The sequence below is a fragment of the Alligator mississippiensis genome, chromosome 7 (genome assembly GCF_030867095.1).
Source record: "Alligator mississippiensis isolate rAllMis1 chromosome 7, rAllMis1, whole genome shotgun sequence".
Classification (NCBI taxonomy): Eukaryota; Metazoa; Chordata; order Crocodylia; family Alligatoridae; genus Alligator; species Alligator mississippiensis.
This window is the reverse complement of record NC_081830.1, coordinates 8,950,271-8,974,311: the sequence shown is the minus strand read 5'-3', so window position 1 is coordinate 8,974,311 and position 24,041 is coordinate 8,950,271. Positions and strand designations below refer to the sequence as shown.

General features: G+C 49.2%; 1 protein-coding gene across 4 annotated transcripts; it reads left to right on the top strand.

Moving 5' to 3' along the window:
- On the top strand, positions 1-23,826 carry KHNYN (KH and NYN domain containing). Of its 4 annotated transcripts, XM_006266907.4 has the most exons (9): positions 1-515; positions 760-897; positions 3,927-4,218; positions 13,501-15,152; positions 18,549-18,679; positions 18,809-18,905; positions 19,691-19,798; positions 20,022-20,123; positions 20,413-23,826. In XM_006266907.4, the coding sequence occupies exons 3-9, from the start codon at positions 3,970-3,972 to the stop codon at positions 20,744-20,746; spliced, it is 2,673 nt and encodes an 890-aa protein (XP_006266969.1). In that variant the 5' UTR covers positions 1-515; positions 760-897; positions 3,927-3,969; the 3' UTR covers positions 20,747-23,826. The 4 variants fall into 4 exon arrangements, with proteins under 4 accessions (XP_006266969.1, XP_014462520.1, XP_019343319.1 ...); XM_014607034.3 differs by lacking the exons at positions 1-515; positions 760-897 and adding an exon at positions 1,426-1,528; XM_019487774.2 differs by lacking the exons at positions 1-515; positions 760-897 and adding an exon at positions 1,645-1,751.
- The last annotated feature ends 215 nt before the right edge of the window (positions 23,827-24,041 follow it).

Genomic DNA, 24,041 nt, shown 5'->3' with positions numbered 1-24,041 from the left:
AGGGGTTAAGCGTGCTGTGACACTGCAAGGCATAGGGCTCTGTAGGGAGGACAGAGCTAGAAGGAAGGATCAGGGCCAGACAGGCATGGGCAAACCAGGAGGCCACCTGGGGCCCAGACAGAAAGGGAACCCAAAAATGGTAATTCTTTTTCAAGATCCTTCCTCCAGAGATTCCTTTCCACCTCCTTAGGCCCCACGGTGGTTTCAGTGGGCTGCCGAATCCTCCATCCCCTCTCACCTCAAGTTGCCGGGCAGCTACACCACCCCAGAGACAGCTGCATTTATTCACCAGATGACCAAACTGTGAACTGCTGCTGTGAAAACCCCACAGGTCCATCCTGGAACCAATTGCATCTCAGGGCTGGGGAAGCCATCCCAACACACACATGCTGTGCAGCTAGTATTCGCCTGTCTCTCCCCAAAGCTGGGTGTTTTTCAACATTGGGCAAGCCACCACTTCAGTGAGAGACTCCTCCCAGTTGCCCCACCCCAGAGCTGGCTGCATTTCCATGAAGGTAATTTCTCACTGAGGTTAAGGCAGGGCAGAAGGAGGACCAGGGTATGGTTTGGGTAGGAAGGAGATGAAAATATAGAGAGCAATAGCTAGAGAGGGAAGCAGTGGGAGGGGGAAATCTATCAGGACCCTGGACACCTGGGTTCTGCTCTCAGCTCTGCCACTGACTGCCTATGTGATTTGGGAAAGTCACTTTACCTCCTTGTGACCTGGTTTCTTCTCCCACCATCTGTCTATTTAAACAGTCAGCTCTTGGGGGCAGGGCCTTTCTTTCAGTCTGTTGATCTGCATAGCACCCAGCACACTGGGGACCCGATCCCAGGTGTCGGAGGGAGATGTTGGACCTATGCAGCACCCTGGGGACAATTCCAGTTGCGGGGCAGGTGAGTCTGTGAAGCACGCAGTACACTGGAAACCCTGATCTCAGCTGTGTGGGGGCTCTGGGCGGTGCCTCACACACCGGGGATCCGGGTCTGACACAGTAAGGACCCTGATCTTGATGTGGGGATGGGTCTATGCTGCATCCAGCACCGTGGGCCCTCCAGTCACTGTGAGGGGTGATATAATAGTATCCGACCCAATGGGGAACCCAATATTTGTGTGGAGGCCCCAGTCTTGGTCCAGGGGGGTGGCTGAGCAGGAAATGAGCCCGCCCGCCAACGCATCCCCCACTTCCTTCTCCTTCAGAGCTCCTGTAATCAGAGACAAACAACCCCCCTTGTCTAATTTTATCCCAGCTACGTAGTTGGTGCTGTAAAAAATACCCCACTAAGAAATCCTCTGGGCAGAGGAGAGGGGGAGAGCCCGGGAGCCCTGCCCCGCCTGGCAGGGCCAGTCTCCGTCAGGCCCGTGTCACCAGCTGGAATTCCCCTGCTCTGCTCCGGCGGGAGGGAAGCGGGCTCCTCTCGGGGGCCGCGGGGGGACGCGCAGCGCAGCCGGGGCAGCGCTTGGAGGCGGGCAGGGGCGGTGCTGGTGGCAGCCTTGACTTTATCCCAGTCGCACCGACTTTCGGGGGTAGATGTGATGTCTTTTATCAGAGTAACCGGGCCGTGCGGGCGGGGTGGGGTGGGGACGGGGACGGGGACGGGGACGGGGGCGGGCGCGGCGGAGGCAGTGACGCTGCCCGGGAAGGAAGTGGAGGCGGCGGCGGAGCCAGCGGGGCCGCGCGGGAGCAGGGCGGACGGTGGTGCCGCGGGGGACGCGCCGCGCCGCGCCGCGCCGCGCCGCGCCGTGCACGGTCGGTGGGTACCGGGGCTCCGGGGCGGCCTCCCTGCGGGGCAGCGGGCATCAGACCTAGGGGGGGTCCCCTCGCCCCTCGCCCCCCCGCGCCTCAGTTTCCCCCGGGGTCCGAGGGCAGCGCGAGGCGCTGGATCTTGTCCGCCCCCCCCCCCGTGCCTCAGTTTCCCCGGGGTCCGAGGGCAGCGCTGGGAACTGCTGCGTAAGGTGTAGCCGCGTGACATCACGGGGCTTTGTGACGTCAGCGCCCGAGCCTCCCCCCCGCCGCGCCGCTCGTGTCCCCGTGCGGCACCCCGCGCCGGGCGCTGGACAGGGGCAGACGAGCTTCCTTCAGGAAATGGGATCTGTTGTTTTTTTTATTAGACCAACTAAATAGTCGTACACAGACTACATAGAAGAAAATGTTGGGGACAGTCCAAAGACCAACCAAAGAGTTGGGAAATAGTTGCGGTGGTGCCCCCCCCCATGGAGAGTGCCCACCCCAGGAGTGGACGCAGTTGTGCGGGTGAATGGGATCTCTTTTCCTCGACCAACAAAGTAGTTGGCAAAAATTGTTCTTTGCAAGCGGTGGCACCGGGGTGACTTGCGCCCCCTTAGAGCGCCGGTGCACCCCTCACAGGCTGCGTGCAGGCGATGGTGCACTTGCCCCCCCCCCAGTCAGCATGATCGGTCACTGGGGGGGGGGCAAGTGCCCCCCGCCCCCACCCACCCTCGACGCAGACGCCCATGTTTGCAGGCTTTTAGGAACAACACCCTTCCTTAGGCAGTGGCTCTCACAGGGCAGAAAGCAGAGACTCTCCCTGAAGAAGGGTGTTTGTACCCAAAAGCTTGCAAAGAACAATTTTTCCAACTATTTCATTGTTCTAATAAAAACGATCACATTCACCCAAACAACCTGGGGTGGAAACTCTCCAGGGGACACACCACGGCTACTATTTTCCAACTATTTCATTGTTTTTTTTACTTTTTCCAACTATTTAGTTGGTTTAATAAAAAAATATCGATTGACCTGAAGAACCTTGTTTGTCCCTGTCCTTAGACCAACATGGCTACAACCAACAGCCCCATCACATGAGTTTATACATACTGATACGGCCTATCACCCGCCACTCCTCCTGCCTTCTTTCTTTTCAGTGTTGCTGATAGCAGCAGTCAATCATCATTGCCTTCTTGCTCTTGATTGCTTTCAAATGCAGTGCATAGTTCAGAAATGTGTGTGTATATACACAGATATCCATTTACACACATGTGGTGATCCCTCAGGGTCAAGGATGACCACTCCCACAGGACAGAGAGGAAGAGAAGGATGTGTATCCAAATAGGTGGACATGATGATGGTTGAATGGAGGGGTAGATAGATGCATGTGTACAGGGAGGGAGAGATGGGTGAATGGTTGGTGGTGTGGATTTGGGGATGGATGGATGAATGGAGAGACGTATCATAGTAGAGGAAGAGATAGATGGTTGGGTACTATGGAGATGAAAGGGTTGTAAATATGTCCCTTGATGCTGAGAAGGCCGATCCTAGAGCTGTTGAGAGCTGGGCAAACACCACAGGTGGTGATTAAAGGGAGGGATGAACCATAGATTTCTGCCTGGTTTCCTTTCCTTCCATTTCTGTCATTTTTCTTTCCCCAGGGCAAGATGGTTTTCCTCAAAGTAAGCTGTACCTTCTCTCACAAGGCATCGCCATGTTGCCCTGTCCTGGGCTAGCTTTTCCCAACTTGCGATGTCAATGCCACATTTTTTCATGTTTGCCTTGAGGGTGGCCTTCAAACATTTCCTCTGGCCCCCGCATGTTGTTTGTCCTTGGCTGGCTTGGGAGTAGAGCAGTTGTTTTAGTAAATGTACATCAGGCCTGCACACACAGCACTCTCTCTGCTGCAGGCGATGTTGAATAATCAGCGCTTCCAAACTGGTGGTATTAGTGTCAGTGAGGCTGTTTTCATTTGTGCAACCATCCTTCCACTTTATGCCAAGGATCTTCCAGAGGTAGCTCTGGTGACAGTGATTATATATATAATACACACGTGTATTTGAGTGTTTGTGTGTGTGTGTTTGTCCTTGTAGTCACTGGCCTGCACTTGTCTTCCCTCATTCATTTTAGTTTTCATGGGTCATAGTCCTCAAAAATGCATGTTCGCTAACCCCACGTCTCTTCCTCTCCATCCCTCAGGTCACCAAGTGAGGCGTGACGTGAACACAGACGGAAAGTCACCATGGAGGTGGAAGTCTGGCCTACAGCTACCAGGACAATGAGGCCAGGGGCCCTGGATGAGTTTACAGTTCCTGAGGAGGCTCAGTTCATGGTTACAGAGCAGCGGCCCCACATTGAGCAGCTCTTTGGTGTGGAGCTCAACATACTAGGCGTGCTGGGGACCAAGCAAAATGCTGAAGACACCACCCCAGGAGCCAGGAAGATCTGGCTGCAGCTGAAGGGATCCAAGGAGAGTCTGCAGAGAGCAAAGGTAACTGAAAGGGCTTGCAGGATCACTTCTTCGTTCCCCCTCCAACCTGTCAACCAAATCCACACAGATCCATCAAACCATCCAACACCATACATGCACATTCTTCCATTTATCTGACCCCATACACATTTACCCATCCATTCATCGCCATAGTACCCATTCATCCATCTCTTCCTCTATTATGATACATTCCTCCACTCATCCATCCATCCCCAAATGCGCACCACCAACTATTTATCCATCTCTCCCTCCCTGTACACATGCATCCACCCCTCCATTCATCCACCGTCATGTCTACCCATTCCTATATGCACCCTTCTCTTCTTCTCTGTCTCCACATAACCCATCCATCCCCATACATGCTTTTCCAGCCATACATGCCCTCTTTCCTTCCTTCCACCTCTGTCCTATGGTTCCTAAGCACTTTGCAATGCCCAAAATCATCAAGCCTTTGAGCAGAATCATGTGTGGGTCTTACAAATATGCATATGTATGATAACTTTGTCTGTACATCAGCATCCTCTTGTGCCACAACTGTCTATCTCACAGTCTTTTGTGTGTCTGCCTGTGTGACAAACTTGTGTGCCTGTATATCATAACCCGTTGAGTGCTGTATCTGTGTTACAACCCTCCAGTAAGGACCACATTGCCCTCTTTTTTGTCCTTGTTAAGGTGAAGATGTCTACCCATCATCCTAGAAAAGCATAAAGTGTAAACAGCAGATGACAGGTGGGCTAGACGTTGATGAACGGCCATTCTACTGTGCCTATCCACACGCTCATGCCCCATTTCTATCTACTTTTGGTCTACACATTTCCTTGTACAACCATAGACAGTTTAACCAATTTATTTGTAGGCCCATATAGCAGGCCTGGGAATATTAGGTCTCAGACTCAAGTTGAGAGGTGTAGCCTGCTTGAAGATAGTTAACAGTGGAGTATATGGTGCATATATTATGTAGTTGGCAAACTTGATGTTCAGGCTAAATATTTATTTGCTGTTAGGCTGGGATATTCTAATTTTACAATAAAGGTGTTAGCAACCTATGGCTCACGGGCCTGCAAATCTGACCTGCAAAGCTGTGACTTTGGCAGCAGGTTGCTCTGTCTGCACCACACTGCAACTCTGCCCATGCTGTGCCATGATCAGGCAGCAGGGTCAAGTATGAGCAGTACCCGGGTCCTAGCATCAACCCACTTCCAACCTGAGTTGGCTTATTTTGGCACCCCACTAGAAAGTGTTGCTGACCCCTGTTCCAATATATGAGACTGTTACAAAGCAGAATATAAAAAGGTTATGCTTATATAAGTACAGAGAAAAATATATGAAGCACCTAAAAAGAGGAAGATACATAGACTGTTATTACTACATAGCTACATCACTGGATTGTGAATTATTTACTTATACTTAGCTGTTCCAGGTCTTGTTCCAGTCATCTATGATCTTACAGTTAGTTTCCCTAGTGCATATTAGCTAACACAACTTTTACAATGTTTTCTACAAATGTTAACTAGGTTATTGCCTAAACTCTTCATAAACCTGTACAGTATTATGATACTCATGTTACATGTAAAACATTCTTGTCTGTGTATTTAGAGTCCTTGAGTAAAGTGACTATGAGGGTGGTCTGGCATCGGGACACACTACCTAGTGAAGTTGTGGAATCTCCATCCTTGGAAACGTATTTAAAGTAGCTTAAACAGACACTTGGCTGGGATACTTTAGTCAGATCCTGCTCTGAGAAGATGGCTAGACTAGACCTTATGGACATCTATACACATACATTTTCGTGCCTGGACACGCCAAGATCCGGCGTGTCAGAGCAGACTCAGTTAATTGTGTCTGCTCCGCTAGTGAGCTGATGTGCACGGTACTACATTGCTTACAGTTGTATAAGCAGTGAAATGTGCATCAGCACGGAGAAAATGGTGGTAGTGTGCTTTTGAACTAAAGTGTTTTAGTTCAAAAGCGGACTGCTGCCATTTTCTGCATGCTGACGCACATTTCACCGCTTATACAACTGTAAGTGATGCAGTGCCAGGCACTTTTCAAATTGCCCAGCACTGTGGCACTTGCATGTGTAAAAATGCCCTATGAGGTTTCATAGTTTCATAGTTGGTAGGGTCGGAAGGGACCTGAGCAGATCATCAAGTCCAACCACGCCATGGCAGGAAAGAGTACTGGGGTCAAACGACCCCAGCAAGGTGTTCATCCAGCCTCCTTTTGAAGACCCCCAGGGTAGGAGCCAGCACCACTTCTCTTGGAAGTTGGTTCCAGATTCTAGCTGCCCTAACAGTGAAGTAGTGCCTCCTGATGTCTAGTCTGAATCTACCCTCTGCCAGCTTGTGACCATTATTTCTAGTCACTCCTGGTAGTGCTCGGGGGAACAGGGACTCTCCCAATGCCTGCTGGTCCCCCCTGGCCAGTTTGTAAACAGCCACTCGATTCCCCCTCAGCCTTCTCTTGTGGAGGCTGAACAGGTTCAGGTCTCGTAGCCTCTCCTTGTAGGGCCTGCCCTGCTGACCCCTGACCATGCGAGTGGTCCTCCTCTGGACCCTCTCCATGCTGTCCACATCCCTCCTGAAGTGCGGCGCCCAAAACTGGACGCAGTACTCCAGCTGTGGCCTGACCAGTGTCGCATAGATGGGGAGGATCACCTCCTTAGTCCTGCTTGAAATGCATCTGTGGATTCATGACAAGGTGTGGTTGGCCTTCCTGACCACGTCCCCACACTGGTGACCCATGTTCATTTTGGCATCAATAATGACTCCAAGATCCGTTTCTGCCTCTGCACTGACGAGAAGGGAGTTCCCCAGCCTGTAGGTGTGCTGCTGGTTCTTCCTCCCCAGGTGCAGCACCTTGCGCTTGTCAGTGTTGAAACCCATCCTGTTCTCATCCGCCCACCCCTGTAACCTGTCTAGGTCCAATTGCAGCCTATTCCTCCCTTCTAGCATGCCCACTTCTCCCCAGATCTTGGTGTCATCTGCGAATTTGAACAGGGTGCTTTTTACACCCTCGTCCAAGTCACTGATGAAGATGTTGAACATTGCGGGCCTGAGGACCAAACCTTGGAGGACCCCACTGCCCACATCCCTCCAGGTTGAATAAGACCCAGCCACCAGGACTCTCTGGTTGTGGCCCTCCAGCCAATTAGTGACCCATCTGTCTGTGTAGGTATCAGTGCCACAGTCTCCTAGCTTTTTAATGAGAATGTGGTGAGAGACAGTGTCGAAGGCCTTCCTAAAGTCCAGAAAGACTATGTCCACTGCTACCCCTGCATCTAAGGATTTTGTGACCTGGTCATAGAAGGCACCAGGTTGGTCTGACAGGACCTGCCTCTAATGAACCCATGTTGGTTGCCCCTAAGCATAATCTCCCCTGTTTCTTTCAGCCCTACGTGCCTATGTTCCTATGGTTGAATGAAATATTCTGTTGACCTATTTTAGGAATGCTTGTCCATGTTCCCACAGCATCTTGAGGATCACTTAGTTTTACAGGAAAACCCTGGATTCAAAGTTTTGCTTCCGTTCTAGTGATAGCTTCTTTATCCGACTTTAGCAGGATTCCATTTCTGTATAGGTCTGGTTTAACTTTGAGAAGATAATTGTTTTGGAAACTGTACAGATAACAAGTTTTGGGTTTTTAAGAAACTTTTTTTTAACTTTGTGACAGGGGGCCTCCTGGGGCCGAATTCTGTGGCCCGCCCGCCTGTCACCGTGACAGCAGGCCTACTCAGGGCCGAGCTCTTCGTGGCCCGCCCGCCTGTCTCTGGGCAACCGCCCGCTTATCTCGCCTGCCACGCCTTTGATGATAATTGATTCACATATCAATGTCAATTAAGCGGGAGGCTGCCCATTGTAGTGCCCTGATGCCACGGGGCGCTCTGCGGCTCTGACCTCCCCTAATACTGCAGCCCAAGTCTCGCAGATGGCATCATGGTGTTACTATAATCACCGGCCCCACACTGGGCCCCAGAATCGACCTAACAGGACCCCTCTCTGGTCCTTCCTATCAGGCGGCCACTCCGCCGTCATCCGGGCTACCTCCCCCCCCGAAGCCATGTTCCCCTCTCGGGTGTGGTTCCCCCGGGACCTTCGGCTACCTGGCCCTGGCCCACCTCCAGGCCAGTCGGGACCCCAGGTCCCCAGCTCTTGGGTGTCCCTGGCGGTGGGCCCCCGGCCCTTTTGACTACCGTAGTCCTGGCCCCAGCTTGGGCCAGTCGAGGGTACTCTCCCCTTCGGGCTGGGTCTCTCTAGCCACTCACTCTGTCACTGGGCCTCACCGTGCCACTACTCCCCGTCCTCCCGGGGGCAACCGCAGCACTACGCCCACATCACTCCCACTCTCGGGGTCTGCCCTCTCTGGGCCCCTCACAACACTGGCCGTCTAGGCCCTCTGACAAACGCATGGGTAACCCACCCAGTGGTGGTGGGAGCTAGGGGTTAAGGCGCCCCGACCCGCCTTTCACCGGGGTGGTAACTGGCCTGGCATTTCCTGGGGGCTCCCGTACCACTGAGAGCCCCACCAGACCACCCACTCCCGGCAGGGTGCAGTTTCAGGTCATGCCCAGGACCAGGAGCCTCCTGCCAACCCCTTGCAGCTCCCCCTTTCCTCCAGGTCATTCACAGCAGCCCTACAGCCAGGCAATGTTGCTGCCTGGCCTCCTGCAGCCAAACTGCCCTGTTTATATAGGCAGCCCATGTCTCTAAAATGGCTGCCCTAATCAGGCACCTGGAGGCTGCCAGCTCCAGGCCCTTAAGTGGCAGAGACACCCTGTGCTCTGCCACAAACTTCATTTATTAATGAATCCAATAGATAAGTTTAGTAGAAGAATACACATATAAAGTATGTATTGTAACATCAAATTTCCATTTAAAACATTTTAACAACGAGTTATAGTCTTGAATTAACCTTAAATTATAAAAGTAGCTTTTGGTGATATGTTTTCCCTTCCTGTAACAGGACTAGTAAATACTAGCATTTATTATGCATGCAAATGTTAGAGTGATTTTTCAATATGTACTGCATTTTCTTATGTAGCTCACATATACAATTTTTACTTAACTCACACCTTCACTGACATTCTGTTACCATTCATCCTGTACAATTCACCTTTAATTCACCAGGTCTGGAGGGTTTACGTCATTTATCTTCTTTTCATCCTTTGACCTTTTTACCACATAGTACAACTAGGTATTAATTTCCTTCCAAAGCTGCTTGACCACTTTCCTTAGTGAACATAACACTTCCCCTGCAACTTGTACAGCACTACACTTCTGCAGTCTGTCCCAGATTGCTTGGATTTAGTGTATGACTGTTTGCCTTTCAGAGAGGGTATTTTCTTACTTACTGAGATCAGTGGTCAGGCTCACCAGTGTTAGTCTCTCATATGCTGTCAAGGGTAAGGTATTAGTACCAGTCATGCTAGGCTCCCTCAGCTTGGATGGACAGTGAGGGCTCCCTCTTGGTATTGTCTGTAATGCTGTATATCACTCCAAATGACCTTGTAGACCACTGGTTTTGTAACAAAGACTCTTCTGGGTTTATTGCCTACAAATAAGCCTAGACATTAATATCCATAATCCATTCAGGCGTGGTGCTGGCCAGGTTATTTGCAAACGTGGCATCTTCATGAAACAAGCCCTAGATCAATGCAAAGTCTTTAGGGTTCCCAGGCCCCTTTTTATACACGGATTGAAACAACTCCATGTTTACAGCAGTCACTTCCTACTTCTCATCAAACACTAAAACATCTTCAGGTAACATCTTTTACATCCAGTTCTCAGCTTCCCATCAAATTGGGGAACCCGTGGGGAGGTTTTTGGGTGTTTTGTACCTATCTTATCCATTGCTTTCCATCCGTTGTCTTCCTGAGGTGCCCAAAAGCTAACACTTCTAACTTTCCCAGAGTTTCCACTTAGGCCATATGGGGTCTACTTTCTGGTCACCAAAGTCTATTGCTTATACTGTTACTAGGGCCTAATTCAATTCATGCTGTTTACAGGCCCTGTATGATTTCTATATGTGCAATCCATGCTCCAGTGAGGCCTACACTCACAATCTTTTGTGTGAGTTCCAGTGTGACAACCTTGTGTGTATGGGAGTGTCTATGGGTGTATCTTACAATTGTGCCTCAATATATGCGTATCACATTCTTTTTTTTGTCGTTGTCTGTGCTTTGTGTGCGCTTGCGTGCATGCACACCACAGCCTGTGTACGTGCGTTGCAGTTGCAAAATATGTATTGCAAAATGCACACGAGTACTTTTTAGCCACGTGGTTTGGCTTGCATACATCCCTGGGCTTTTTTAATCCCTCACTGCCCTGTGGGTGCGTTACAACACAATCCTGTGGATCTGGTTGTTGTAAATTCCCTGTCTCCACTGCAGCTGATTCCAGATTCATGCCAGAGGGTGGAGGATGGGGAGCTGAGATTAGAATTCAGGAAGGAAGAGCGGGGATTCCAGATTTACCCCAGGGGAAGTCAGGATGCGGCCCTGATTCCATTGCAGTTACGGGGGAGAAGGAAGCAGGGAGGGAGTGACTCCAGAACAGCTGAGATTAGGACTGGGAACAATGTGTACCTTACTCATCTGCATATCAGTATGCCACAGAGCAACTTGAAATCAATAGAGCAAACTCCCCTGTTGCTAGTACAAAATGGCTCCTTGACACATTGCAATCGGTGGGTCCAGTTTTGTGGTATTGTGGTGGCAGAAATCTCCCTAAGGTCCGTTGTCTAGCTGTAATTTGATTGACAGACAACGCGGGTAAAGAAAGACAGCTGTTTATTTGCTCGAGCAAAGACCATAAAGCCAGCAAAAGGCAAAATGGCCCCCCTCAAGGGTGAGGCGATCTTTTATACTTCTTACAACAAAGCAAGGCTATATGGTTAACAAAAAGCAATACTTGGGGCGGTGCTCTACAAATCTTTGTAACAGCATATTTCTATTAAGCTGAACTAGCACTTTTTAAAAGCTAAAAGTTAAGTAACAGTAACATTATGTTAGCAAAACCTTACACAGTAGAAGATACTTCTCAAGGACACAACCAGTAAGCTCAAACAATGGTTTCTCTGTCTTATCTTACTTCTAGCTGTAGCTGATTTTTTTTTAGCACACAGACACAGATTCACTTTTTAACTCAGAAAATGCTTGTTGCAGTTAAAATGATTACTTGACACAAGCAAAGGCTTAGCTATCATTCTGCCTTGTGGTCAGCTGCATTACTAGGCCACAGGTCATGCCTTGTATTCAGCTGTAAAGCTAATACTTCTTAAAAATCCAAATTATTGTAAACCTAACAGTATGCTTTCAGAAAACTATTCTATTTCAGGGCAATGACAAACCTGCGGACTACAGTATGCACCTATCCAGGAACTGACCCTGGATTTTTCCCCCACCCCTGCTCCTGCCTCTTTCCTCTTGTGTTCTGTGATTTTCCCCACTACCAGCCTTGCCCTGATATGGTGATGTCATACCAGGAAGCTGATGCATTTCAGGACACTCCCCTTGGAGCTTTTACTTTCGATTCTTACCAGCATCGATGCTGGGAATTTTATGCTGCAGATTTTTTCCTTTTTTTTTCTTCGTGTCATAGGTGTGAAGCTGACAGTAGGAGAAAGGCAGCTTTGATAGCCCCCAAAATACCCCTTTCCTACCACTTAATTCATGCCCACCTGTTGATTACTGCTGCATTCCCTTATTTAGATTGTATAGGAAGATGTGGGGCACCCAGGGCTGGGATATTAGGAGGAGGCTGTAAGTCGGGAGTTTAGAGGGTCTGGTAAAAGAAAGCCTAAAAAGGGGACCACAGGAGGCCGTGAACAAAGGTTCACAGCAGAGGTTGAGAGTAAGGCCAGGACTGGGTTAGCAGGGAACTGCAGATCAGGACTGGAGGAGTATTATTTCATACCTTTTACAACCAGTTTTAGTAAAAGGGGAAATAGCAATGAACATTGTGTTTAGGCTGCCTGCAATTATTTGCCTAGGAGGCTGAGATCCCATGGTAACAAACAGTCTGTGATCACATAGTTAAAGACTATATCAAGCTGTATCTTTGCAAAGAAACAGTGTTAAAGTGACTGAGGCATCCTCAGTCCTGGCTCGTTTCCTTGTTCTGTGCTAGATGCTATAACCGACATAACTTTCATTTAACCAAGGATTTTATACATGGATATTCTATATTATTAGTACCTACAGGCATCAGCCAAGATCAAGGCCCGTAAGGGTCCATAAGGAGCTGGACAAATGCCTCAGCTGAAACGGGATAACTTTCAACAGTCCAGGCAGGACGCCCCCTCCCCACAATCAAAACCAGAACCTCCCCTCCCTGAGTGTTGCTGGGCTCTGTGCAGACCACACCATCTGATTGTGGGGGTGTCCATCACCGTCAGGTGCTGCATCGAATCCCTGAACAAAGTTGAGGGCTCCTGCCATCATGGGGGTGTCTGTGTAGCCTGCCTAAAATTGAGGTTCTGCCATCTTGCCACATACTTAAAAACATAAGAACATAATAAGTGCCGTGCTGTGTCAGACCAATGGTCTTTCTAGCCTAGTATCCTGTCTCCGACAGTGGCAGAATTACATACAGGGAGAGCCTTGAACTAGATACGTCTAAAGTAATTCATAATTTATTCAATACCCTCCCTGGCATCCACCATACCATTATTGGCTTAGGCATGTCAGAGGAAACATCTCTTACCATTCTGTTCAATAGCCATTAACAGATGTATCATCTATGAATGTATATCTTCCCTTTTTCAACCTGGCTATGCTCTCTGTCTCCACCATTTCCTGTGGCAATGAATTCCCCAAGTTAACTACACAGTGCATAAAAAAGTACTTTCTCCTGTTAGTTTTAAATCTGTCACCTAGTAATTTCAGTGGGTGTCCCCTAGTTCTAATATTCTGGGGCTCGGTGAATGACAATTCCCTGTTCACTTCGTCCACTCCCTTAATGATTTTATAGACCTCCGTCATATTCCCCTCTCAGCCTTCTCCTTTACAACTTGGAGAGCCCTAGCCTCTTTTAGTCTCTCCTGGTATGGCAACTCCATGCTCCTGCCTCTGCTATGCACACCCCATATGGCAGGATCCAGGACACCTCTGCATCCCACTGGGCACTGTATAAACATGTAGTAAGCAAGTGGTTTTAAGCAAGTAAGCAAGTGTCTGTATAGGCATATAGTGAGCAAGTGCCCTGGCAGAGGGCAGTAACCTATCTGCATTCCCTCAGTATGGTGAAATGTGTCCTAAACCTGTTCCTATGTTTTCTCCTCCAGGATTATATCAAAGGTCTCTGCACCCCTGAACTGAGTGAGAAAGTCTCTTATCCAAAGGACATGCAGTGTGTCTTTTTAGGGGCTCAAGGTCTTTTCTTGGGCTGTCTCATCCAAGGGACCTCAGCCAACCTGTTGCTCCTTAGCGCTGGCTCCCTGTTGGTCTCAGGCTTGGCTGAGGCCGTTGTGATGGCTCAGAGCCGCATCCAGGAGTTTGTGAAAAAGTATCAAAACAATCCCAAGCTTCCCGAAGAACAGGAAACTACTGTCAAAAGGGCCTTCAGGGAACTGGTAGAGTCCCACAATGACAAGCATGCCATGGACCTGCTTATTTTGCCCACCCCAGTGAAAGAGGAGCTGCTCAGCCTGGTGCGGGAAACACTGGAGGAAGTCAAACAAGGAGAACAAAAGAATGGGGGCTGGACCCCACTGGCATTCAAACAAGACTGGCCACTTGGTGGGAAAGCTGAAACCACAGGTAGTTTTAGGCTTCAGGATCTGACTAACACTCAGGACCACTTTGATTTTCCCAAAGGCCTCAGTAGGCTACAAGACCAGACTAGGCTACAAGACCAGATTAGCCTACAAGACTCCAGGCTTGATCTGTCCACTGGATTTAACCGAACTGATTTTCCAGTTAGTCTCAGTAGGCCTGAGGAGGAGACCACTCCAAAACCAGTACTTTACAAGAGGTCTTCTCAACCCTTCCTAGGTTGTAATGCTATCCAGCAGTGTCAGGAAGATTCATTGTCCCCTGAGCCCCTGGGCTTAGCAGCAGGCATGAAGGAATCCCTAAAGGAAAGGCACCCCAGGGAAACCATCGAGGAGGAGAAGGAATTGTCAACTGGTATCATGTCATCATCATGGACAGAGAAGGAGTTCAAGATGAGGCTGAACTTTTTCAAGACCATGGGCTACAAGGAGCAGGTGGTAAAGAAGGTCCTGATGGAAGGTGGGGTGCGGGAAGCCCCTTCAAGGATCTTGGGCAAGGTTGAGAGAGAGCAAGCATCCTCCTCCCAGCAGGAACATAATACCATATCTCTCCAGGAGCCCAGTGGAAGAGGGGTATCGCCTCTTCCACAGATGGAGATGACCCAAGATGAGCATGAGTACCTGGTAGAGGTCATTAAGGCAGCGGCAGCCAATTGTGGTCACTCACTCAGCGAGATCCCGGATGAAATCCCACGGGGAGCCCCTTTGGCTGATTTGCTGAGGAAGCTCAATGAAAAAGAGGACCACTGGGAGGAAGCTGGGGCTGCAGCTGGACCAGGGCATAGAAGCAGCCACAATGAAAGTGAACCAGCCATTTCAAATGGCAAGGACTCTCCCCGGGGTCAGCATCACTGGCAGCCAGGGAGGAAAGCCCACAACAGATCTCCTTTCCGCAGTGGTGTCCGTGGCCCTCCTCCTCTCCCAGATGACTCTGCTTTCCCTACAGAGGTATCCACTGCTGACCTGCCCATATTAGAGAACCAGCCAGCTGAAGACATTTACCCACGCCCGGCAGAGGCACCTACGGGCCAAGTGCCAATGGTGACCGGAGCACAGCGGTTCATGGAGGCTATCCAGAAACCCTTTAAGCTCAACTTGGCCAACACACCAGGGAAAAAAAACCTTCGTAGGATCATTATTGATGGCAGCAATGTGGCCATGGTGTAAGTAGCTGACATTTCTGTGTGCCCTTCCAGCCCACATGCTGTGGAGTTTGGGAGTCTTGATGGGTAGCCAGTAAGCTTAGTGAAATGAAACTCCACTAACTATCTTGATTTGAACCTTTCAGCCTTACTGGGAAGCCTTAGTACCAGCCCCAAACTCAAGTAGGCCCCAAGACTCTAAGCCTTATTTTTCTGTAGATGTACGCCAAAATAAATCTTGAGAATCTGTGCTTGATTTATCCATAGGCCTTAAGACCAGACAGGGTGCCAACACCTTAAAGCTGGCTAGTCAGTAGCTCTTCAAGACCAAATTTGACCTTTGAACAGTAAGCTTGATCTTCCCATAAGCCCCCCAAGCTAGATGAGGCCTGGAGAATCTAGGCTTGCCTTGACCATTTGCCTCAAGTACAACTGGGTTTGTAGGCCTCAGTAGGTTTCAAGACTGAACAGGCCCAAAATCACTTGTCTGATCCAGGGTCCTCCAGAAAAGATCCTTAGACTCTAATGATGACTTCTCCATAGACCTTCAACATCAAACTAGACCTGAAAAACTTTTGCTTGATTGTATTACAGAGCTTTGTAGACCTTGACACCAGACTAGGCCACGACACTCAGGTTGGCTTGCCCGTGGCCCTGAGGACCAAGCTCAAGATGATGGTTCCTAAAGACATCAGTGTCACAGACCTCTCCACAGGGGACCTCTCCACAGGGGACCCCAAAAGCCCCAAGTTTCTCCCTGTTGTACTGCCACTTTCCCTAAGGCACAGGCTGAGATTGCTCCGAAATAGCTCCTGATCTCAGCACCTCAGATACTCTACCCTTGTACCTAGATGCTCTAGGTGCAGTGAGGGATCCTTGGTAGCCCCTCACTTTTGGGTTATGAAAGAAATTGTATGTCCCCATTCCCATGGAGAGGGTCAGCCTAGATATCACCTGCCAAAAAGTCACTCCCTCCACGGGCAACCAGTAAGAGGACAATAAAAAGGTTTTATAACAACAGAACAAGCATAAGAAACCAGTAAGCATATGATGAGAGACAGACAGAAATATAAGATTAAACAAACCAAAGAAAACACCAGAACATTGACCTGTTCTTAAATCCAAAGGTGCAATCCTTAGCTAGCTTCAAGGGTCTCATTGCAACTTCTGGCACTTCCCATCAGGGTTTCCTGCATCCCCCTCTCAGCTTGCTTTAGCAGAACCCTTCGCTGGGGGATTCAACCACTCCCAAGTACCTGGGAATACTGGAGACAAAAGCCATACTCTGTAGGGGTGTAGGTTGTAGCCGTGTTGGTCTAAGGACATAGACAGACAAGGTTCTTTAGGTGAATCTGATATCTTTCATTAGACCAACTTAAATAGTTGGAAAACAATTATTAAGCAAGCTTTCGGGTTCAAAAACCCTTCATCAGGCTAAGGAAGTTTCAGCAGTCGGTGTGTGCTCTTCCTGGATGGAATGAAAAGTAAAGAAGCCAGCGGCTGGGCTGGTGTGCATACAAGACAGGCAGTCAGTGAAAATGTAGATTGAGGAGTCAATGGGTGAGAGACAGGCTGGGGAGGGAGGGAGGGCGGTGGGGGGGAGAGAGAAGGGGAATGGAAGTGGAGAGATGCCTGGGGAGTCAGATGTCAGGAAGGTTATAATGTGTCATAAATCCAATGTCTATATTTAGTCCATGAATGTTAGTATCCAGGAGGTTGATGAAGTGGAGTTCATAGGCTCGTCTCTGGAAAGTGGTTTATAAGTTTCCTTTGAGGATCAGGACTGAGAGATTGGAAAGAGAGTGGTTTTCTTGTGAGAAATGCCCCCACCGGTAATTGGGTATTTCTGTCTTTGATAGATTTCCGGTGTGCGTTCATTCTGGTGCGCAGTTGTTGTTTGGTCTCTCCTAGGTATCTTCCATCAGGGCATTTGGTGCATTGGATGAGGTATATTACATTTCTGTAGCTGTAGGATCCAGGGATGCTGATGGCTCTGTTGTGGGGTGTAGTAATAGTGGGGGTGGTGGAGATGTGTTGGCAGGTTTTGCATCTCTTGTCATGGCACGGTCTGGATCCTTTTGGTGTGTTCTGGGCTTGAGGAAGTTTGCTTCTGGTGATGAGGTTAGAGAGGTTCGGTGCTTGTTTGAAGGCTAGGATGGGTGGCTCTGGGAAGATCTTTTTAAGAGTAGGGTCTCTTTCTAGTATGGGTTGCAATTGTTTGAGGATTTTCCATACGGGTTCAAGGGAACCTGTTTCCTCAAAGGAAACTTACACAACACTTCCCAGAGATGAGCCTACAACTCCATTTAATCAACCTAAAACAAAAATACTAAAAATCATGGACTAAATATAGACATTGGTTTTATGACACATTATAACCTGCCTGACATCTGACTCCCCAGGTATCTCTCCACTTTCATCCCCGTTCTCTCTCTCCCCCCCCACCCCCAACTCCCCAGCCTGTCTCTCACCCATTGACTCCTCAATCTACATTTTCACTGACGACCTGTCTTGTGTGCACACCAGCCCAGCCGCTGGCTTCTTTACTTTTCATTCCATCCAGGAAGAGCACACACCGACTGCTGAAACTTCCTGAGCCTGACGAAGGGTTTTTGAACCCGAAAGCTTGCTTAATAATTGTTTTCCAACTATTTAAGTTGGTCTAATAAAAGATATCAGATTCACCCAAAGAACCTTGTCTGCCTATATTCTTTAGGCAGACTTAAGTACCTTTGCCAGTTTGGCTATTATCATTTGTCACCCCTTCATTTCTAAGGGGCTTACACTATTCCAGTAACTTCCTGACCTCCCAAAGGGGCATGTTTACCAGACTACAGTCTTGCATCTTTTTAGACATGCATATTCATCAATCTGATATGCTGTCTCTCCTGTATGTTAGTTTGGCCAGCTTGGTGTTAGGCTCCTTTAAAAAGTAAATGCATCGTTATCTGTCCAACCCAAGGCTTGTGGAGGACCACTACATAAACCAAGTCAAATGCTAATGCTCAGCCATTGACTCTTCTAAGAGTAAAGGTGGACCATTCAAGTTAATCATCACCTCACTAACAACTTTAGCTGAAATATAAAGATGCCCTGAAATTACATTTGTATCAAATACTATAACAAGAACATAATAGAAGTGAGCACAGCTATGCACTCACTACAATTAGAGACCAGCTACCCCAATAATAGACCTAATTTGAGAGAATATTTATGCATGCCATGCAGTAAACTCCCAAAGTAACTTTATCTGGGGTACCTCCATGACACTCAACATACTTCATGAACAGGGTAGTTCTCTGGTTCTTGAACCTGATGTTTTGGGAGTTAACTTAGGCCTTCAGGCCTGACTAGGCCTTCCCATGTCCTTGGTGGGAGCTGGTGTGGTTTCATTGTCCCCTTCCATCTCTCCTGCAGGCATGGCTTGTACCAGTTCTTCTCCTGTCGGGGAATTGCACTGGCAGTGCAGTATTTCTGGGATCGTGGACACCGGGAGGTGACAGTCTTTGTGCCACAGTGGAGGATGGAAAAGGATGCCAAGGTGAAAGGTGAGACAGGGGATGGGGATGGGAGCATATCTCTATGCCTTGGTGCTTGCTTTCCTTTCTCACCCTCGTGGACTCAGCCCTGCTCCAGCTCACTCCATCTCTTCTTCTTTCTCTCTCCCCACTGCACAGAACAGCACTTTTTAACCCAGCTCCGGGACCTGAGTCTGCTGTCCCTAACACCCTCACGGCAGGTGGCTGGGAAGCGGATTGTGTCTTATGATGACAGGTAACGATGGGGCACTTTCTATCCCGTCTCCCACCAAGGGTCTTACTAGACCTCAAGGCCTAGGTTTGACTTGCATGAAAGCTGCATTTGGCCTCAAGACTAGGCCTGACTTTCCCATAGAAAGTGAGGCTGAGATGTCCCACCAGCGCCTAGGGTTCAGGTGGGAGAAGGGTGGAAGAGCTGGAGTCCACTGGGGAATCCCATGTCACACTCCTTGGACCCTCACATCAATGTGTTCTTCCTTGCTTGAGCCCAGGGCTCGTTGGTACCCAGCCAGTTAATAACCAGACTGAATAGTCTAAAAGGAAGTTCAAGGACTCAGTTGTGGTGTATAGACCCTGGGGCACTCCCAGGGTATCCCCCAAACTGGAGTTTCCAAACCACAAGGGTCAGGTGATGCAAAGGCCCCGCCTGGCTCTATGAGCAATAAGCAGATGTCTGGAAGGCAGGAAATGGTTGGGGTTGCAGTGAAAGGGGTTAATTTAAGGGCATCTCTAGGTCTCAGTGCAGGAGCTGAGGCTGTAATAGGACATACTGTTTTCCCACTGCTGTTGCCCCTTGATTCTCTTATATCGTGGAGAGAAAGTAATACAAGGGAACTGTCTTTGGGTCCTACTATCCCTGTAATGTGGTACTTTTGGAGACTGTGGCCATCATCTGTGCAGCCACCTCATGCTCAGTTGTGAGCACTGCAAGAATCTATCCTAGCTCCCAAATGTACCCAAGAATGCCAAGCAGGTACTCAAGCATGTCCTGGGGGTCTCATTTTGTGCCTGTGGAGCTAGGTTCATGCTCAGGCTGGCAGAGGAGACCAATGGGATCATCGTCACCAATGACCAACTCCGGGACTTTGTGCAGGAATCTAAGAAATGGATAGGAATCATCAAAGAGAGGTGAGGAGGGGGAACATTGGTAACAGGATATGGACCTGTGCCAGGGCAGCGGGAGTTGGCTGGATCAAGGGAACTGGGATGTGTGGCCTTTCCCCTCCACAGGGTACTGGCCCCATGGTGAGGGACTGACTTGTTCAAAAGGTGGGGAAAGAGGCACAGGGCCCAGCTCTGACTCTGATCCAGAATGAGATTAAGAAGTTCTTTTATTTCCCTTTGTTTTCAGGCTGCTGCAGTATACCTTTGTGGGCAACATCTTTATGGTTCCAGATGACCCACTAGGCCGAGGGGGTCCCACCTTGGATGAATTCCTGAAAAAAACCCATAGGTATCTATCTGGAGTGGTCAGGCAAGACCAGCTGGCTTTGGGAGGGCTTTATATGCAAAAATGCCATGTGTTCAGAAATCCCTTTTAGGGGATTTTGATTTCCCCACCCCCCTTTTAAGTAAGAGTGGGTTTTTTAGCTGCCACATTCTGGCCACAAAAAAATGCTATCCTCCCTCCTCCACTTGGTGACCAGACATGGGAACTGCAGGCACATCATTTAGTAATTACAGCAAGGACCCAGGATGTCTGGAAGTTCAGGCTAAAATGTTGTTAATATTTCCCCCTGCAGGTCCAAGCCCGTGAATTGCCACTCTTTTGCAGGCCGAGGGGCTCCCCTGGCCAAACCTGCCCTCTCGGCCTCTCAGACGGAGGTTCTCCAGCTAAAGGACAGGAAGCCCCCAGGGGGGCTTGCCAGAGAGCAGCAGCAGCATAGGAGATGGCAGCAGAAGGAAGGGGAGGAGGAAGAAATATCCCGGAAACCAGCAGAAACTGAGCGGCTGAGGCAGCAGCTCCTGGAGATCTTCACAGGACAGCACCAAAGGGTGGATTTTATCCTCCACAAGGAGCCCTGCACCCGAGATCTCAACAAGCTCTCTGAAGCCCTCCTGAGCCTCAGCTTCTGAGATTGTTGTTCTGGGGAGACAAATCTATGCTTCGAGGCCCAAGAGTGCCATAACCTCCAGTGCCAAAATCATGGTTTTTTCTCCAGGTGAGCTGCAGGATACCATGTGCGTTTCAGGGGGACTTTCAGTGTTACATATCATGGGCCACTTAAGTTAAAGTACAGTGCTACTGGCTTACAGCAACAACGGCAAACTGTTCTTCCATATGGCTGAGCCCACCAGCCTCTCATCACAGGTCACTGTTTCAGCTTGAACCTATGACCTTCAAAATAAGAAATCAGAGGTAGCTTTGACCAAGTTAGAAGTGAGACTGTTTTAGCCAGTACCCATTGGTACCCTTCTCTTGGGATCAGCACTTTACTGAACTCCTGTTATCAGGGACTGAATCCATGACCTTCAGTGCCAATACCACTGATTGAGCCATACCTGGAGCTGCAGGACTAACTGTTGTCTGATAGCAGGTTGCTGTATTGTTGCAAGGGCCGTGGCCCATGAGAAAGAGAAAAAGAAGCCCTCTTGTAATGTGGGGGAAGCGGGGCTCACAGGGTGAGAGATCAAGAGGACTAGGAGTGAAGACTTGCAAATGAGACCAAGAGGACGGGGAATGAAAAAAGAGAACAACAACACTAACAAGCCCTCCACAGCTGTCTCTCACCCCACTCACTCTAAGATCAAATCCAGCATCTGAGCAAGACTGAACCCAATAAGCTTGAACCCTTCCCAAGCTCTGCTCTTCTGCACCCTGGAACACTAACTGCTGGGACTGGGCCTACAAAATAGAGAGAGACATCTTCCAGCTATGGGCAAGAAATTGCTCTAGTAGTTGAAGAGCCCACCCACCATCCTCAATCTCCTGGGTGCCATGATGAAGATGGGGGAGGCAGCCCATGTCATTCACAAGGGTGTGGACACCTGGGGTGAGCCACTACGTGTTCCCCTGCAAAACCATTGCCTGGTTCAGAGCCCTTATTCAAAAAATTTGTTGCAGTGACTGGCTGGATCTTAGGACAAACTGTTGATGGTCTCCAAACTGGATATTCAGGCCTGAATCAAGGAGATAGAAAGCAAGAAAGCAGGGTTATCTTCATCCTGCCTTGCACCTTGGAGTCTTGGTGGGAGGGGAAAGAGAAGCGACCAGCTGGAAAGGCGTGATTAGAGAAGATTTGTTTTATAACGCTCCTCAAGATCCGCTGGTGTCCCTTCCGCTTCATTCACCACTCACCCATCCCAACATCTGTTGTGGCCTCCGCTGCACCACCCGAGAAAGGACAACCAATCTTTCACCAGCAGCTGCATCATCTGTTTCAGGGATTTTCTGGAGCCTCGGTAGCTTGTAAGTTTCTCCTTTGATCCTTGGCAAAGTCCATGACACTTTGACTTCAATTCCTACCTCTGCCTGGTCTGCTGCTGCCTTCCTGTTGGGCGACAGATTCTGCTTCTGCACCTGCATCAGTCGTGGAGTGTGTCTAGAATGAGCCAGAGCAAGAATGAGACCAGGGTCTGCCCTGAGTGTATCTGACTCAGGGGTTTGAAATCTGAAATCTTGTTGCAGGGGAAGACCTAGCCAGCTCTGTTGGCCAGGACTATATCCCATACATAGCCCCCTGTATGGGGCCTTGTCCACCACTGGATGGGGACAAACTGCTGCACTGCTTGTGTTGTACCTCACACACTGACCACCTCTCCCTCCCTTAGCAGCCCCATCGTCCTTCTCGCCATCCATGTCTGTAAACCTGGTGTCTCCTCCAAGATGTTTCTCCATCCCACCCCACTTCCTTTACGATTATCCCCTTCTTTAGCACCCACCCAACTTCCATTTTAGAGCCTTTGCCTCTGCTTTGAACCCTATACTTTCTCTTCGCTAGCACTTTCTCTTGCTCTTCCCTTAACTCTTGTTCACTATACCAGCTTTCTTCTATCTGTCTCCTACCTCTCCTTCAACTGGACCAAAATCCCACTGAGGGACAGCATCAAAATGTCCGGCACACCTACAGCCTAGGGAATGACCTGCTGGGTGGCACGGAAGTGGAAAGGGACCTTGGAGTCCTAGTGGACTCCAAGATGAACATGAGTTGGCAGTGTGACGAAGCCATCAGAAAAGCTAATGGCACTTTATCGTGCATCAGCAGATGCATGACGAATAGGTCCAAAGAGGTGATACTTCCCCTCTATCGGGGGCTGGTCAGACCGCAGTTGGAGTACTGCGTGCAATTCTGGGCGCCGCACTTCAAGAGGGATGCGGATAACCTGGAGAGAGTCCAGAGAAGGGCCACTCGTATGGTTAAGGGCCTGCAGACCAAGTCCTACGAGGAGAGACTAGATAACCTGGACCTTTTCAGCCTCCGCAAGAGAAGGTTGAGAGGCGACCTTGTGGCTGCCTATAAGTTCATCACGGGGGCACAGAAGGGAATTGGTGAGGATTTATTCACCAAGGCGCCCCTGGGGGTTACGAGAAATAATGGCCACAAGCTAGTAGAGAGCAGATTTAGATTGGACATGAGGAAGAACTTCTTCACAGTTCGAGTGGCCAAGGTCTGGAACGGGCTCCCAAGGGAGGTGGTGCTCTCCCCTACCCTGGGAGTCTTCAAGAGGAGGTTAGATGAGCATCTAGCTGGGGTCATCTAGACCCAGCACTCTTTCCTGCCTATGCAGGGGGTTGGACTCGATGATCTATTGAGGTCCCTTCCGACCCTAACGTCTAAGAACCTATAAATCTTTGCCTGACCTACCTCACTTGCCCTATGGAGTCTCCAGCTCCTTTAGTATCCCACTGAATTCCTCGGTCCTCACCTTCCCTACAAGGTCCTTCCAAGCCTTCTCCCTTATTAATGTTAGTCTCCATGAGCCTCACTCCTCTCTCAAAATCTTTGATCTGAAAGACCAAACCAGTTGCTCTTCCAGCTCTCCTTAATGCTCTCCCTTTTCCCTTCCCAATCCCTTCCTTGTGTTCATCTCACTTTAGCAGTGGGTCTTTCCCAGGCATTTACTGAGTCTTACCTACCTTTGTAAATTGAACTGCAGCATCTGCACAAATTATTTTTATAGCAAAGGTAATAAATAGCAGGGTCGGTGAGATAGAATCGCATTTGTTCCTGCCATACACTGCCCACTGATCTCCTCCAGAACCTGCAAACTCCAAAAGGTTGTGGGAGGGAATTCAGGGTAACTCTTGCTTGCCGCAGTCCTCACTCCCAGCCCTCTTGTTCTCACCGTGTGATCCCTGCTCCCCTCCTGTAATCAGAATGAGGAATCCAGGGATCTTGGCTCTCAGTCTGCTATTGCTGACTTCAGAACA

Coding starts and splice junctions, on each gene's coding strand:
- KHNYN (XM_006266907.4), top strand. CDS start 3,970: ATGGAGGTGGAAGTCTGGCCTACAGCTACCAGGACAATGAGGCCAGGG. Junction 4,219..13,500: donor AGAGTCTGCAGAGAGCAAAG/GTAACTGAAAGG, acceptor TTTCTCCTCCAG/GATTATATCAAAGGTCTCTG. Junction 20,124..20,412: donor TTCCTGAAAAAAACCCATAG/GTATCTATCTGG, acceptor TTCCCCCTGCAG/GTCCAAGCCCGTGAATTGCC.